Source organism: Myotis yumanensis, unplaced genomic scaffold (assembly GCF_028538775.1).
Source record: "Myotis yumanensis isolate MYYU_CA2020_CCGP unplaced genomic scaffold, mMyoYum1.0.hap1 SCAF_15, whole genome shotgun sequence".
NCBI classification, from domain to species: domain Eukaryota; kingdom Metazoa; phylum Chordata; class Mammalia; order Chiroptera; family Vespertilionidae; genus Myotis; species Myotis yumanensis.
In genome coordinates, this window is record NW_027223766.1 from 18,109,764 (window position 1) to 18,127,906 (window position 18,143).

At 38.4% G+C, this 18,143-nt stretch overlaps 1 protein-coding gene across 4 annotated transcripts in view; it reads right to left on the bottom strand.

Moving 5' to 3' along the window:
- The window catches only part of CUNH8orf34 (chromosome unknown C8orf34 homolog), a 249,830-nt gene that overhangs the window by 204,081 nt on the left and 27,606 nt on the right, over positions 1 to 18,143 (bottom strand). For all 4 annotated transcript variants that reach the window (XM_070391951.1, XM_070391950.1, XM_070391949.1 and 1 more), the window contains exon 2: positions 3,939 to 4,086. In XM_070391951.1, the coding sequence (XP_070248052.1) occupies positions 3,939 to 4,086 (148 nt within the window). The remainder of the gene's footprint in view (positions 1 to 3,938; positions 4,087 to 18,143) is intronic.

The window sequence follows — 18,143 nt, forward strand, 5'->3', positions numbered from 1 at the left end:
TATGCAAAACAAGAATACAGCATTCAAGATACAGAGGAAACGGATGGTTTTACAAAAGATTTATTATTGAAAACGTTCAAATTTTATATTGTGGCTAACTTGCCAATAAAAATAAAATAAAATGGATTCTATGAACCAAAAAGAAATGAGAGAGGAGATAGGCTAACCTATGTTAAAAACATATAACTGCAGACAGAGATTTAAAAAAAAAAGAAGAAGATAAGGAAATACTGATAGGAAGCTGAAATGCAATACCAACATTTAAATTTCTGTTCAAAGCCAGAAAGAGAAAACTGATACTGCGGAAAATTGAATCAGTGACACAGAACACATTGACAAATAAATTTCCCTAAAAGTTATTCTATAAAGAAAGGCAAATATCATGTGTAATGAAATGAGAGGGATAGAGAACAATATTTACACATACTTGATTTTCCTTAAGAAGAAACCTAAACAAATATAATAGCAGCAATAACTAAGTACACAAAAGAAAAAAAAAATGTTCTGGGCTTAAGAGCGGGATTTGTTGATTGAAAGGATTTAGTGAGCATAGGAAAAGTTAAAGAGACAAACATTTAGATGTATTCCCAGTAAACTTTTAAACATCAAAAATGAAAAGAAAGCAAATCCCATTCGTGTTTAAGAAGAATAATTAAAATGTCTAAAAGGAATAAAATAAGGCTGCTTTCAGGTTTGTCCTCGACAATGTTAAATGACAAACTTCTGGAAAATACGATGTGTCCTAAATTGCTAGATCCATTTAAAGGCAATAAGAGGACATCTTGAGATGTTTTCAAAAAGTATCATACCCATATACTTTGAATATGGAGACATTTTCTAGCTAATTAGAACATACACCAAAAGAGACAATTCAAAATTGCAGGCAAGGTTTAAACTAGCATTATTGACTGTCACCTGAACTAAAATTTCTCCAGCTATATTCACATCCAAGGATTATTCTGTGCTTTCTTTCTCCCTTTTGTCATATTCTGCCCTCCAAAATTTTCCCTCTTCATCTTCTGGAACATACATTTCATGGGAAACAAACACTCCTCTGTTCCTAATCCCCTCCCCCCTCTCATGTCTTAAGAGACACCTCATTCCTCCCCCAAGAGCATTCCCTGCTCCGCAGCTTCCTGGAGTCTCGAGTGTTCTCTTCTCCATTGGCTGGGTTTTCCGGGTCCAGCAATGTAAAGCTGAAAGTCCCTCCCGACTTGTGATTAATGCTGGCTGTCTACACTGTTCACCATGCTTCATTATCACCAGCGTACTGGCCCTGATATCTCTTGCAACCTATTCACAATATTGGCACAGTCTCCCTAGACCTTTCAACAACTTGGATGAAACCCTGGTGACCTCTTAATCCTTAGAAAAACCACCCATTAAGCCTCAGACTTCCTTGTCCTCAACTTTGAAAGCTTCACTTCCCTGATGCTTATGACACTCCCAAACTACGGCCATCAATAGGACTTTCTCATTATCTGGAATCATTCCACCTCAAGTCTCAGATAGCACAGTCTGCTGTCCTTCTGTACCTCTCCCATTTCACTGAACCTTCACTTACTCTGGCCTCCTGAAGATCTTCAGCTGTCCTCAGTAAACAACCTCACTTCTCAATAGACAGACACAATTTTAGGTATCAGATAGGACCTCACACTGGCCTTCTCCCAGTCCATCTCCTACTCAATCTGTTAATTTAACCACAACTTCTTCCATTCCTTCATTCCTACAGTTTTAATGATTTTATGAATGATATGAATGCCTCACCTGTGACTCCTGACTTGACCCATCCCAAAAGTTTTAGACTCATTCCTGCCTGCTGGAATTATCTACTAACATGCCCCACAAGAAGATCAAATCAAGAGGACCTAGACTTACTATCATTTATAAATTTAGTCCTGTGTTACTATCTTACTTTATTAAACAAGCATTTATACCACTACTCAAGCTAATAAGCTGGGAGTTATAGTAATCTCCACCCCTCCTTCACTCTCTCTAAGCAGTGCGTCATTAAGCACTTGTGCCAGTCAGAATTCTAAGATGACCCCATGATCTCTGTCCCCTGATGTTATACCTTATATAGTTAGTTCCCTCTCCTTCAGTGTCGATGGGATCTTTGACTTACTTCAAACCAATAGAATATGGCAAAGATGATGGGATGTCAATGCTATGATTATGTTATATAGGATTCCATCTTATTAAACCTGAATGAGAGAAATCCCGTTGCAGGTTTGAAAGATGTAAGCTGCCATAATGTGACAGAGGCATGTGGCAAAGGACTGCAGGTTGCATGGAGGAGTTGAGAGCAACCTGGCCTAAAATCCAGCAAGGAAACGGGGACCCGAGACATCTACCTACAAGGAAATTAATTCGGCCAATAACGTGAATGAGTTTGGAAGCAGTTTCTTTCTTATGCCAGATGAGTGTAGCCCAGCCAATCTCTTGATTTCTAGACTTGTGAGATTAAACAAAGGATCTAGTTAAACCATGAGCAGACTTCTGACCCATGGAAACTGTGAGATACGAAACATAAGCTGATTAAATCTGCAATTTCACACATTCCTGCCTCTTCATATACTATAATTTATAAATATAGGCTCATACGAGCTTCCCTGGGCTCACAGATGTTCATCTCTTCTGCTTAACATGAGTGTCTTCTTTGTACCTACAAACCAGAGTCCATGCCTATATTCCCAAGCTCCTCAGAGCCTAAACCCAAGAAAGTGAGGCCAGGAAGTAAGAGGAACTTGCTTTTTTGTATGCCAAAGCTCATATCCTAGTTTCCTGTATGACACAGATCACTTTCCTATGGATAACTGACACTAGAGATGTCTACATTCCGAAAGGAATCCCCTAAACCCTATGTACTTTAGTGTACTTTTGAGATATGATCTCAAGAAGGCACTCATATGAGAATACAACCAAAGAGACCAAAATCCTTGCAAGGCAGCACTATAGCATAAAGAGGACGAGGGGAGTGAGAGGATCGTTGCAGGAAAGCACGTGGAGGCCCGGCTGTCAGATTTCCCCTGGAAATCAGGCAAGGAACTGGCTACTGAAGCAACAGACATGGGGATATTTGGTTTTGAAAGTAAATGCCAACCCAACAGACCAGTGTGTAGAAGAAAAAGGGTTATCTTACAAGCAGATATGGAAGTTAAGCCTACCCAATTATCTCACCAGGCTCACTGGGAAGATGAGGCTATTGCTTCATGGTAAAGCCGGTTCCCAATTTTCACAGTCAAGGCACCTTTCTAAGGCTGCACTTCCTACAGAGATAAAATTTGGGCTGGGGGAATCGAGAATAATCATCTTTTCTTGAACAACAAGAAAAGAAACTTTGGAGAAATCTTTTGTTTACCTTTCTACAAATGAGCTACAGACATTTAATAGGTCAAATTCATAAAAAGAAATAAAGAAAAAAAGCTTAGAAAAATTAGCTTGAATTCATACAGAATCAAATATTTCATGAAAATCTTACTCTTATTTTCATAAAATTTAATACACAAATTCTCATACCTTGAAGCATAATACACTATGTTCAAATTTAGTAATATTTTATGACAAATTTTAGCATACGGGTGAAGTTACAGATTAATTCATGAAACTCTAGGTAACCATCTAGAGCAGGGGTGGGCAAACTTTTTGACTCGAGGGCCACAATGGGTTCTTAAACTGGACCGGAGGGCCGGAACAAAAGCATGGATGGAGTGTTTGTGTGAACTAATATAAATTCAAAGTAAACATCATTACATAAAAGGGTACGGTCTTTTTTTTTTTTTTTAGTTTTATTCATTTCAAATGGGCCGGATCTGGCCTGAGGGCCGTAGTTTGCCCACGGCTGACCTAGACTTATCTTACTATAATCAGAAAGACTTTTTGTAAAGTTTTACATGACACGTATCAAAATTAATTATCAAACATATTGTTTCATTTACCTGATGTTTCACTTTCTGCCCAGAGAGCTGCAGATCCGGATAAAGTTCGCTGAAGCTGCCCTCGGTTTCCTTGTTTGGACTGAAGATGGTCAATAAGAAATGGGATTGGCTGGTCAGGTGTCTCAGTTATTAATTTGGTCATTAATTCCTGAAGGCAGAACAGAAAATACATTTACATCTAACAATTAGAACGAACACTTAGCAGGTACTATTGCCAGGCACTGTTCTAGCTGCTTTATATACAAGCAACTAATTTAATCCTTTAAAAGGCAATCTTTTCAGGCAGGTTCACGTTATTGTCCTCATTTTGAGGAAACTGTAGGGCAGAAAAGTAAATTGTCCATGTTACACAGCTGACATATGGCAAAGCCAAGATATATATATTTTTATTATTCTACTTGGCCAAAGACATATTAGAAATTTAATCTAAACTCATTTAAAATTTATAGCCTAAGAATTCTACACTTCAGATCACCATTTAGAAAGATGGCATTATAAACCCAATTTTCCATCAACCTCACTATATACCTTATATATCAATGATATTTTTTTCTTCCTAACTGTATATAAATATCACAAAATGAAGAAAATTTATTTAGAATAAAATAATTGAGTAATAAGTCACAGAATCACAGGAAACAAAAAAGTGTCTTAAACTGGCCTACAAACACTGCAGAACTTCCTTTCTCCAAAAGTCCTGCTGGGTATTCATTGTTTCTTTTTTTTTCTTTTTCTTTTTTTTTTTAACCAGTTAAGCAAAGGAGATGTCTCCACCAGCCAGACAGGCTGTTCCATTTTTGGATGCACTAATGATGCCTTAAATTGGGCAGAAATCTGACTAAGGGTAATATCTACACATTGTTTTCTTTCCTTTCAGGAACAGTAAAGAGCAAGCTCCAACGTGTGGTCAGTTAGACTCCCCAGACTGTTCTCATGTGAACAGCTGCCAACCCACGTGGATATACTGAGCAATGGAGTGTGTGACTCACATGCACCATTTTACATTCCTATCAGTCACATCTCATCTTGTTGGTTTTAGCCCATAATTTTAGTCTGTCAATGATCAATTTAAGTTCAGAATGTGTGAGAGGCAGTGGTTCTTGTGAGTAGGCCAAACAATCAGGTATCAGAGTGCTAACAGAAGGGGTTCTAGAAATTTCCCACCTTATTGTCTTTTTTGTCCATAGCCTATTTCCTTTGCCTTGAATGCTTTTCGCTCAGATGATGAGATGGCTGGCTTGTATCTATGCATCTCTAATGAGACCTTCTTAGATACCAATCTTCATAAATCTTTATCACTTCCATATTTTATTTTCTTCACATCATTTAGCACTCTCCTGAACCATCTCATTTAATAGTTGCTCATTGGTTGGTGCTTGTCTGTACCCATCCCTACCAGAGCACTAAGAGGAAGGACTGCCTGGTCTGATCTATACTCTCTCCCTAGGTCTGGAACTCTACTACTCATAGGTGGTGTTGAATGAATGAATGAATGAATGACTGCTAAGCTAACTGACCACAGGTAAATATTAGTTATTAAAGTGCCTTACTGTCCTGGTAAACAATATTTCAAGCATTCATGGATTTATTAGCCCAGAAAAATATACTGTTCTGACCTCCTATACAAGAAACTGCTGGCATGATACCTCAGGGGTATTAACTGACATTTCTAACAGTTGAGGAACACACAGATTTATCTGAGTAGAGGCTAAATGGATTGTGTAGATGACAAGCTTCCAATGTGATCTCACAGACATGGATAAAGCAATTCAAGCTATCTCAAAAATGTGCAGACTAAACGGAGGCATAAAAGGAGCACAGAAATCCCACCTTAAATATACCATGAAGCAACCTATCACACAATGTAATACTTTTAATATTCTGAAAACAGATAAGCAAGCAACCAGCTGACACAGGTTTTCTTTATTTCTATTATTTAAAATAGCGATTATTTAGTTATGACTAAGAGGTCATTTCTCTATTGTGGTAAAACCATGCAGGGTTCAAGTAAACCCCAGTTACGGATCAGTGGAATGCAATTTAAAGCATTTTGGATCTTGCTTCTGTAGAAGAGATGTATTATGTTCTATTTAAATTCATTGTACATTACAAAAGCTATGAAAAAATGTTGAAAAAGATAAATAGAAGGACCGACTAGATTACTCTTGTCACATAAGGCCTGAGCATTCAGATAAAGCAACGTTAGATTAATAAAAGCTTTAAAACCACAGCAATTTCTATCCTGAAACTTCTTAAGATTTGATGCACTTCTTTTTTTTCCTTTCAATTTGGATGGAAAGTTTCTGTATGTTTTTTCTTTTAAAAATAAACTGAAGGGTTCTTATACTGTCTTTAGCAGATAGCTCATACAGTCATAATAAACCAAGCAATCACTGTTAAATTTTTTATGAGTCTAGTAACTAATTTTGGATATCCTTATATTCCATTCATGAATATATGAGATTAAAGAAAGAATACATTCGGTTATAAGCAAAATGAAATAGTTAATGTTTGCAATAAGCTATATTGGGCATCTTGGTTGGGTCAAAGTCTAATTTATGAATGCAGTTCACCCCTGAACAACATGGGTTTGAACTCCTTAGGTCCACTTATATCCAGAATGTTTTCAAAACAGTAGTAAGTTTTGGGGAGTCAAAAGTTATATGGGGATTTCTGACTGGAGGGGGTGCCTCTAACTCCCACATTGCTCAAGGGTCAACTGTATTGTATTTATAAGAGGAATTATTCTGCCTCTCACTCAATCCAGAAACTTCTTTCCTGAATATGAATATTTAACTCCTGAGCTTTGCAAAGTTGCTCCTCACAAATAAAGGATCGATTGTGCCCCCACAAGGATTTATACAGAGACAGAACAGGGGGCTGACAGATTGAGGTGAGGAGTCACGCAGCTGGAATGTCAGGTTGGAGATGGAGACAGGACTGCAGAAGGTTCCACGGCCTTATCATTCTCTATAAGTAAAACGTATCCTAGTACAGCAAGAGGCTGAACGCAATGAGGGAAACGTCCTTTGCTTACAGTGTAGGAGAGAGGGCTCACCCACAATTATTACCATGCGTGAAACAGTGGTAATATGAACTGTCTGGGTGCCAGAGCCTGACCGAGGTGGACACTTTGCACCTGGCCATCTGCTGCAAGGGCCACTGTGTTGGCAGCACCATACACAGACCCACATCCAGACCTAGATTTAAGCACAGGCGCATTATTACTTCCCCCAGAAAAATGAGACATTAGAACATCTTAAAACATGGAGAAAGGAAGGGATGGGGGGGAAATATATGAGTGAGTGTGGCAGCGTGTTTTCCTCGCAGGCACGTTCAGCTGCAGGTGCGCAGGCGTGAAAGGGGTAAGAATCTGTATTTAGGCAGGGCTGTGGTTTAGCGAATTGCGTGCAATGATCTGAGAGAGGGACAAGGCACTTGCGAGGACATGCAAAGGAGCAATTACAATAACTGTCTACAGAATTACAACAACTGGCCCCAGAACTTAAGATGGACAGGAAGCTGAGTGAGGACATCAATGAGATAAGGGAAAATGAAAATATGGTAGGATCAATGAACTGGGTATCCAGGTGGGGTCAAAGAAAAGCTGGAATTGGGATACTAGAGACAGTAAGCTAGAAGGACAGAGGAGATGGTCAGAGAGAAGGATGTTTAAAGTGAGACTATGAAGAGCCTACAGGTAGTTACTGGTAACAGCAATTGGAATGGCTTAAACAGGTTGTTAGGTAAAAATCATTGGTCTAGATTCGCAGTGGTCGGCAAACTCATTAGTCAACAGAGCCAAATATCAACAGTACAACGATTGAAATTTCTTTTGAGAGCCGAATTTTTTAAACTTAAACTATATAGGTAGGTACATTGTTATTAACTTAATTAGGGTACTCCTAAGGCTTAGGAAGAGCCGCACTCAAGGGGCCAAAGAGCCGCATGTGGCTCGCGAGCCACAGTTTGCCAACCAGGGGTCTAGAGGAGTTCAAGAAAAACACCAGGATGATGAAAAGGCCATCTACATATATATGGAAACTGCCAAGATGGAATACAGGTGTAGTGTTAGAGAGTGTGGCAAAAATTAGGAGTTCAAACTATTGAGGAATCTAGATGAACTGCCCAGAGGTCTGTGGATCAAAATAACAATGAAGGGCAGTGGGCAGTATAATCTGAAGACATGGAGTTAAAAAGATATTTTTAAAATAGTTCTTAAAACTAGCGAGTCTAAAACATGTAAGTACTAATTTTTCCTTTTTATTAGGAATATTTTCTCAGTGAGAAAAACTCTACTATTACCATTAAAATCCCAAATTATAAAATATTACATGAATATTCACATTTATATATTCATTTTCAAAGAAAAATTGTACCTAATATGCAGAACACCAAGCCAATTTACAAAAAAGTTAAGAGATAAGGCATTTAATACTAAACTTACATAAACTAAAATCATGGCATTAGATATAGACAGAAATTCTTAGATAAGCTAAATTTAAGAGTATGTTGATATCATTCACTCCTTATGGTTTATGGTAAGTAAAAGAGCGTATTGTTGTCCTCAGTAATTGCTGTAAATTCATTTCTAATTTATAGACACCTAACACCCCCATTCTCAGAAGGTATGTGCTGAACCCTGTTTATTTATGCTTTATATAAGGTTTTGTAGAGTTATATGTGTTTTGATAAAAACAGACATCATATGCTTAAAAATTCCTTGATGAACAATAAACAGAAATCAGTTTCAACAAACCCTCACTGGGTCTGACTGAGCACAGTGCAGCTGGTAAACTAAGAGTTAATTTAGAAAGATTCACAATCATTCAGTAAAATCCGTTTTCTGCTGAAGCAATGAAAATTGCCAGCTGTTTTCAAGAATGTTTTACATATGAAATATGCTGTGTATGCTTATATATTTTTATTTAACTAAAAACATTTTTTTCCCAACACGAAATTCAGACCACAGATACTATTTGGAAGCCATGTGATTCTGTAATGTTTATGCAACTAGTTAAATACATGCTGGTTTCTTGTATAATATATGGTCTTAATACACTTACACATTGACTGGCCCTTCCCTCATGCCCCAAAGACCCATTAAAATAACAGAAAAGATATTATGCATAGAATGAAAACATACTAGCAAGGGTAATAAGAAAGGGTGCCATCACTTGACTAGAGCTTTAACAAACTCTGGAAGCATGAACAATGAAGCAGGTGGGGTAAGACTATGGTTGCATCTAAGCATGGAAGACACTACAGCCCAAGACAATAGAAGTACCTGGTAAGTTCTATTCTTTCCAAGAGAGCCAGAGAGACTATTCAAGCTAGAGCACAAACAGAGGCCAAGGGGACACCATCAGTATAAGTCATTAGGGAACTGCATTCCCAGCAGGTGGGCTGCCTGAAATCCCATCTCCCTCTTCTAAGGGCTGCTATTGGAAGCTTGGCTTTTACGCACAGAGTGAGGTCAGAGAACCTCGTCTCGTGCTACCTGTCTAAGAAAGTCTCCAGGAATAGTTTTGGACTCCAAGAAGCAGCAGAGTAGAACCAGAGGTAACACTGGATTCCGCATCTCATGGAAGGTGAGGTCCGATGCCTGGGAGGGCATCCAGGAAAGCCAGTCTCCCTCAAAGCAAGGCCCTCCTTATTGGGCAGCACCTTGACTTCCCACTGATGTGTGTTCCAGGAAGCCCAAATGCCAACCTCTCTAAGCCAATACCCAGCTTTCCTTGTCAAGGAAGAGGTCGGATGGGGGACTCTCTTCAAGTACAGAGAAACCGGTACAAGCTACCTATGATAATCAACCTTATCTTTCCTTCATATATATGAATCAACAACCAGAAATCACTAGAAATTTTAGGAAAAAACTGAACAGTGTACAAACAAAGAGAACAACTTAGCCAAGAAGAAATAGAGCTATTTCAGGAAACAACTGGAAAGAATGTTGCATTTATAAACAGGAATTTTCTGCCATGAAACCTGAGAAATCTGAAGCAGATATAGAATTTGTGAGGATTAAAATAGTATTGTTAAAATCAAAATATATATGGGAAGACTCAATAAATTTGAGGCAATATTAGTGATCTAAAAATAAAAATAGAATAAATCTAATGATAAAACAAAATTACAAAAAGATGGGGAAATATAAATTAAGAGGCATGGGAGTAAGATGTGGAAGGCCCAACATCCTTTTAAGAAGCATTTCAGAATAATAAAGTGAAAATGCAGATAAGAAAATTTTAAAAAATTAATAAAAACTCCCTAAGCCAAAGAGATAACCAAAGCATCAGACTGTAAGATTAATACTGACTCAAAAATACCTTCTAATAAATACTGTACAGTTTCATATTGACAAATATACTAAAGGCCATATAATTTGTGGGATACAGTACAAAATGAAAATGTGGGCCCCTTGTTAAAAAATGATTAAGAATTTAAAGATAGTGAGAGCAGAGCATTAAATCAAGTATGGAGACCTCTGAGCACGGGGGCCTGTGTGACACCCAGGTCACACCCCCACGAAGCCAACCCTGGCTAAAGGAATGTTAAGAGTTGCTGAGTCAAATACTGCTGTGCTGTACACTGCTTTTTTTCAGTAAATTTCCCTAGTGCTAAAACTGCATGTTTAGCAAAACAACTCAAATATAGCATGAATATCTCAAGAGTACTTGAAACTTTTTCAAAGTGTTATAAAATCATTTCTTTGATAGGAATTATATAAGTGAGTGCTTCTGGACCAAAATAATAATTCTGTTTTGATTTTTCTTCTGGATTTTCAAAATAGTTTTCCAGTATACTATGTTTGCTCCTGATAATTGTTTGATTACATATTCCTTTAGGCTTATGCTAATCAACCTACAAGCATATATTTAACATAAATGAGATAGTGTTCACAGATACCATCACTGTTTCAACTGCAAGTGAATTCTAACTAGTTTTGTTTAAGCAGACCTATTTGGTTTTTAAATTAACTAAGAGGCCCTGAAGATTTCTAATAGTTAAAGTGGCTACAGAAAAAAATCATAGATTATATTTTAGTATCTTTGTATTCCTATAATCTATGTTTCAGGGTAGTAATCTGTGGTACATATACTTTGCTTTTCTTTAGAAATATGCCATTAATAAAAGGATAGAAACAGTCTAAAAGAAACCCATAAAAATAAAATATTCAGTGACAATTCATAGGACAAAATGAGCGTTTCTTAAATAGGGCAGCACTATTAAGTAATGCATTTCAAAAGTAAAAATGTGCAACCCAATTCAGCAATTCAAACATGACAACTACATAAGGATATTTATTGACCACTCTGTGAAATAAAGATAGTGAATAACCTAAAAGTCTATTGATAGGATTTTGGCTAAAGAAGTTATTAGACACCATATTTTGGAATATCTTAACAATTATTAAAGTGAATAAAGTAGTCTATATATACTCAAATGGATCTTTCTCCAAGTTTAATTGCTAAATGAAAGAAACACTTGAGAGTTCACTTATGATTTTTGAGATAATGATGCATAAAACTGCAAGTTGGGACACTAATTAGGATGGCATTTAGGAAAATATGGGGATTGAAACGAGAATGGAGAAATACCTCAGAGGCTAGGAGAAAGGAGACCGTCTCAGTGTAAAAGCAATGAAGGGAACTAGGTGAGAGAATCAGAGTGATATTCTGAGATCGCTAGAACTGGAGAAGGCTAGCAAACCAATCTGGAAAAACTTCTCACTTTAGAGATGAGGGAACTGGAGACCACCAGGATGAGCTGACCTGTCTGGGCTTACAAAGCCACCAGGAGTCGTGCTGTATGCTGCTATGGTTATTAATGATTAATGTCATCATTAACATTTAGGAACTATAATACATTTAGAAACGTTCAAGAAACAGACACTGGGCCTTTTGTTTTTCTTTAATCCTGTGCTAAATCCCCTGCTAGGGCCCGAGAGATATTGGGATGAAGAGGACATATCTCCTACTGTTTGGTGGCAAGGGGGGGGAGGGGGCTGGGATTGAGACAAAGATATGCTCCCAAGGGTTCCATTGAGTGTGAAAATTGCTAAACTTCTGTAAGTACAGCCTCCCAAGGAAGAGATATAGTGTACAGTTTTATTAGATGTAAAGTAGTACCATTAAAAGTACCCAGCATACTTCCTATTTCCCTGTCTTCAGGATCTGCAGATTTCCTTATCACTGAACCTCTTGGACAAGTATGTTTATTTTCTACCTCACAACATTAAACTCCAGTATAGATACTGGAAGCTCGCTGGCTTCCTACTGGACCTTCCCAACCCGCCCCCCCCCCCCCCCCCCCCCGCCAACCTCCTTTGCCTGCTATTATACAGCTGTTCTAATAATATAGTTCTAATACAATAGTTGTCCATAAACTCCTAAACCACAAGGACATGGGCTCATACGTATTTCTAAATTTCTCATAGTACATATTGCTGACTTGTACTAATCAGGTCAGACTGTTCATTTTTATTTTAATTGTTTGTTTGACATGCTGAGGCAAACATGAGAAGTATAAAACAGACTACATTCCTTGACATCAAAGAGCTCACAATTAGTATTTGCCAGCGATTCATACTAGGAACAGGGGGCCCCATTCCAAATGTTCAGAATCTTGAATCCTTGATTGGAGTGCCTGTGTGCGAAGTTGGATTCAGAGGGGTATCAAAACAAACGTATATTTTTCTACCTTTCTCCAGTACAGCTATATGTCCAGGGAAAGCCCCATGCTCTCTTCTTTGTGTCCCTCAGAGTGTGACAATGTTAATCCCTGGGCACACAAAAGTTGCTGATTGTTATAAAAATCCCTATGTATATTTTCCACATATTTTTACTGAATATGATACGAAGGAATTCACATTACTGCTTTTTTTGTTGTTGTTAAATTCTCCCTAAAGCTATTTAGTAAGTAGTGTCATGTCCTATCCTAGAAAAACTATGATTTAAGCTATAAAATTTAACAGTATCTTCCCATCACTAGCATTCTACCTAGTATGATTCATTTGATTATAGGGATACCTACTGCATATACAAATAAGCTGATTCTTTAACAGTTAATACGTACTATAGCATGGCCTTCTCTCTCAGAGGGATATAATTCAAGAAATTAAATCTTGAGCATACAATTGAGAGGTTCCATAACTACTAGTGGCCACTAGATGGCAACAGCAGAGATGTCGTTATTTTTAGCACTAAATTATGAGACACTTCCTTCACTTGAAATGAGAAATTATGAGCTTACTACAAAGCATATGAGCTCAAAACAAGATAAAATTCATCACTAAAATTGTAAAAAATTTTATAAATTTAGAGACAAAATTTCTTTGTACACTACTTGGCACTTTAAAATCAGGCCATAATTGCCAAAGAAAGTGTGTTTCCTCTCAGAAATAGCATGCTTACCCACTCAATGTCACTCTCTAGGGTATTATTCTTGAATCCTTCTGCACCCTCTTTCCCACAGGCAGCCAAATACTAAGTCTGACTGCTGGTACCTCTTAATTCCATCTAGAATCTCCATCCTCTCTAATCAGATGTCACTTCCTTATCCTAACCACCCTCCTCTCTCCCCTAGATCACCGACATGTCCTCCTCTTCTAATTCTCTTTTCTCAAACTCTACACTGAAATAACTTGCTTCCTTTAGTAAATCTTCTTCTAAAGGTTGTCCTTTCTCTATTATTTGCCATGCTGTTGATTTCCCTTCCCTATGCCATCCTTAGGAAGCCAAGTGAGAGTGAAAATCATGCAGAAGCCTGATTTTTAGGCTGTGAAATAGCTTCCAATTTGTCACTGCAGGTGGGAAAGAAGGTTCATTGCAAAATTCCTCATTTTCACTCATCTCACATTCCCATGCCTTGTTCCACCAAAAAATGTAAGATATGCTTCATGATATTCTCCATTTATTTATTGCAACAATGAACAGTTCTGCCAAGAAGAATGCGTCAATTCTCCACACTTGTATATCTCATCATATTACTAAAGCCAGCATTCCTTGTAATTAATGGAATTATTGTGAGACTACCCCTCCGTCTCAAAGGGGCTAAACTTAGCCAGCACCCACTAATACATAAATTCAACTCATGTTACTCACAAAAAGGCTATCCAGTTATAGGACAGTCACTAAACATGTAGATATAGGTCAATTTCAGTGTTCCGTATGTCCAGCCCCAAATACTTAGTTTAATGCATGAGTAAGCATGATTTGTTTTTCAGCTTTGTTTTACAAATAAAATAAAATTTTGATTAAATGGATTAAACAAAATTAAGAAAGTAATGTGTTTCTCTAATATATTCCTTGGGAAACCTTTCCAAGGTCAACATTCATTCCTTGGGCTTTTTCCAAAGCTTAGTCTTTATTCCGAAAAGCCAAGAACATGATGTTATCACTTTTCAAAATCATAATAACCTATGAGAGAAAATAAGACTGCAATCCCTAACGTAGGCTACTCAAACCAAAAAGAGATTGAGGATGAACTGGGGTCAGTCTCCTTTAAAGTGGATTCTCAGAAGCTATCAATTTTTAAACATTTAATTAAGGATTTTTTTTAAAGTAAAGCATAATTGGGAGTAAAATGTATTTGGTAAGCAAAGTTATTTTCTAACAAAATTTTATCTGTAATATATTCAAAAACTTTCAAAAGAAAAATAATAGTTTTGGCAGAACATTACATTTTTATATTTTGGGAAAATATACAAAAAGTTACAAAGGCCAATCCAGCAATCATTCTTGTACTCAAAACTCAAAAGTGCCACAACTTATGGGAAGCTAATATATTTTATAGATGAACTTACATATCAGGGGAGAAAAATGGACTATATTATAAAGATACTGAGACAAGTTGCTTTCTATATATTTAAGACCTTTAAAATTAGATTCCTAATTCAAACCACATACAAAAATAAACTCGATTTATTAAAGTGGGGAGAAAAAAAGAAAAAAATGTAAGAGAAAATATTTGTGGCCTCAGGGGAGGAAAATATCTTATAGATAAGAAACAAAAATCGTAGTAAAAAATGGAAAAATTCATAATTTTGAAATCTGAATTCATACACTCTTCAAATCAGTTACCCTTTTTATCAATAAAATCAATTGATTTTATCCAATGTATTTTACTTGAGTGAAAAGTTATATGAATTATTCAGCATTTATTAGTGATGTTCATCAATTTTCCTGGTTTTCCCCTTCTGGGAACATTGCAGAATTACACTTTCCCCCTTCCAGGGGGCTTTGGATTTGCGTTGGATAACGAAATGTGAGCAGAAGTTGATGTGTGTCATTCTGGGGAGAAGCTTTTAGAGCCAGCGCACTATCGGCCATGCTTTGGCCCTCTGCGGTGGTGGCCAGCCTTATTTCAGACAGCAGAGGTTCTTGAATGAAGATGCTGGAGACCAGACTTACCACTGACCAAGATGAAAACTGAGTAAGAATGAGAAGTAAGCCTGGCCGGTGTGGCTCCATGGTTAAGTGTCGACCCAAGAACCAGGAGGTCACAGTTCGATTCCCGGTCAGGGCAAATGCCTGAGTTGTGGGCTCAATCCCCCGTGTGGGGCTTGCTGGAGGCAGCCAATCAATGATTCTCTCTCATCATTGATGTTTCTATCTCTCTCTCCCTCTCCCTTCCTCTCTGAAATCAATAAAAATATATTTTTTAAAAAGAGTGAGAAATAAATTTTTGTGGTTCAAGCCACTGAGATTCTATGGATGTTGGTTACCGTCAGTTTGATAGCGATACGACAGTATCATGCTGGACTCTGCTAGCAAGTGACAGAAACCCAAATCAAAGTTGCTGAGAAAAGAAAAGCAACAAGCAGATAACAAGGTCCAACTGGAGAGGAGGAAAGACCTCTAGGGACATCCACGGTTACCTCCCTCTGACTCTCCTCGTCGCTTTTCTGAGCCCGCTGGCCTCATGGCTCCTCAACCAGCCTGTTTCATGGCATGGTGGCAGGGGAGCGGGCAGGGGGCATGGCCACCAGCACATCAGGACAGCCTTGAGTTTTGGGGTGATAAAAAAATTTCTCCTTTGTAAATGGAATTTGAAAACTTTTGTGACAGACCTCTAGTCTAGATGACCTAGACATGGCCTGGGTACCCCGTGCCTGTGCAAGTTACTGTGGGACAAAGGAAGTTTTATCCTAAGATCATAACTTCTCCTGTGGTTTTTATCAGAATGAAAGGAAATATTCCATGGGAACACTTAACGCATAGTTAAGTAATACTAGCTATTATTAATATGATGACTCTGATGATTAGTTTTATGTGTCAACTTAGCTAGACCGTAGTACTCAGTTATTTAGTCTAATACTCAGGTGTTGCTGTAAAGGTTCCTTGCAGATATCACCATGAGAGAGAAAGAGAGAAGGGGGGAAGGGAAAGAGGGAGAAAGGAAGAGTGAGAGAGTGAGAGAGAGAGAGAGAGGAAAGAATGGAAAAAAGACTGTCCTAGTTTTAAAGAATTCTATGTGATGCAGTCTCCATTCATAATCCCTTCTGATTTGTATTACCTCCTACTACCAGAGCATCTGCCTTTGTGTATAGTATCTTATTGCCAGCTTTATCTTCTTGACCTACTTATGGGTTATGTAGAAAGCATGTAGCCACCACCTTCTAGCTCAAAAATTTTCATAGATTTAATCAGTCAAACTTGGCTACCTCAGACTTTCCAAGGAGAAGAAACTCAGTTCATCATTCTCAACTCTTGTACATGGAACTCAAATTTTAGGATGCTGGTCCAGGACACAGACCAGCAGACTCAGAGGCAGAACTCACATCCTCATCCTCAATCAAGTATATGCTCACTGCGTTCTGCTTCCTTCTCATTCCTTCCACAGTAAAAAAATCCATTATCAAAAGGAAAGATATAGCAGTGAGGGAGAAGGCAAAACACACTCAGATTAATGAAATATGATACATTAATCTGGAAAAATGGAGGAGTTGCCTTTTTACTAATAGTCATGGTGGTAGTGATCACTTTGAGAGGAACTGTAGCTCACCAAAATGCTTACTCATACGGCTTAATACACAAGCATCTTAGAAAAGAGGTTAAAAGAGGTTATCATTAGGATTATGAAAACCTAAGAATAATTTTCATCCAAAGAAACTGACCTTGAACTAGATTTTCCTCTTATGTGAAAGGTAATATATTTCTTGCCATGTAAGTTCACCAATCCTTTTGAAAAACAAATAGAAAAGAAATTGCCAAATCGCCTCTTCCATAAATCAAAGATCACTTTCTTTTATTTGGTCTCACCTTTAGATTTTTAATATATAACCCTTTGGATAAACAAGTCTCCAAGTACCTAATAAATTCTGAATTCCTAAGCAACAATTTAAGAAATAGTGTCATCCATGCCCTTTATAATACAATAATTATAAAATAAATTCACACCTTTAAAAAGGGAGGCATGTGCCATGTACAGCAATGTGGACAGAGAGTATATTTAGGTGTTAGATTGGCTCAAAATCCTATATAATAAAGAGGTAATATGCAAATTAAACCTCACACCCTCACAAGATGGCTGCCTACAACCAGGCCAGCAGGGGGGTTAGTGAGGGACAACCAAACAACAAGCAGGCTGCATGGGGCAACCAGGCCGGTGGGGAGTGGAGGGCAGTTGGGGGCAACCAGCCCGGCAGGGGAGGCAGTTGGGGGTGATTAAGTTGGCGGGGGGGGGGGGGGGGGGCAGTGAGGAGTGACCAGGCCAGCGGGAGGGGCAGTTGGGGGTGACCAGGCTGGCAGGGGGGCCCAAAGGGGTGACAAGGCCAGCAGGGGGGGCCAGTTAGGGGCGACCAGGCCAGCAGGGGGGGCAGTTAGGGGCGATCAGGTTGGCATGCAGAGGTAGTGAAGGGTAATCAGGCTGGCAGGGTTAGACAATTAGGGGCGACAAGGCAGGCAGGCAGGTGAGCGATTAGAAGCCAGTGGTCCAGGATTATGAGAGGGATGTCTGACTGCCGGTCGCCCCTAAACTGGCAGTCAGACATCCCCCAAGGGATCCTGGATTGGAGAGGGTGCAGGCTGGGCTGAGGGGACCACCCCCCACGCACGAATTTCATGCACCGAGCCTCTAGTAAGCTTATAAGACATCATCACAATGCCTTACAGTCATCTATTTCTTTCTCTCTCTCATAGTCTAGCCCACATGCACTAGAAGCATAGTTCATACCTCACATCTAAGTAGTATTTGATATCA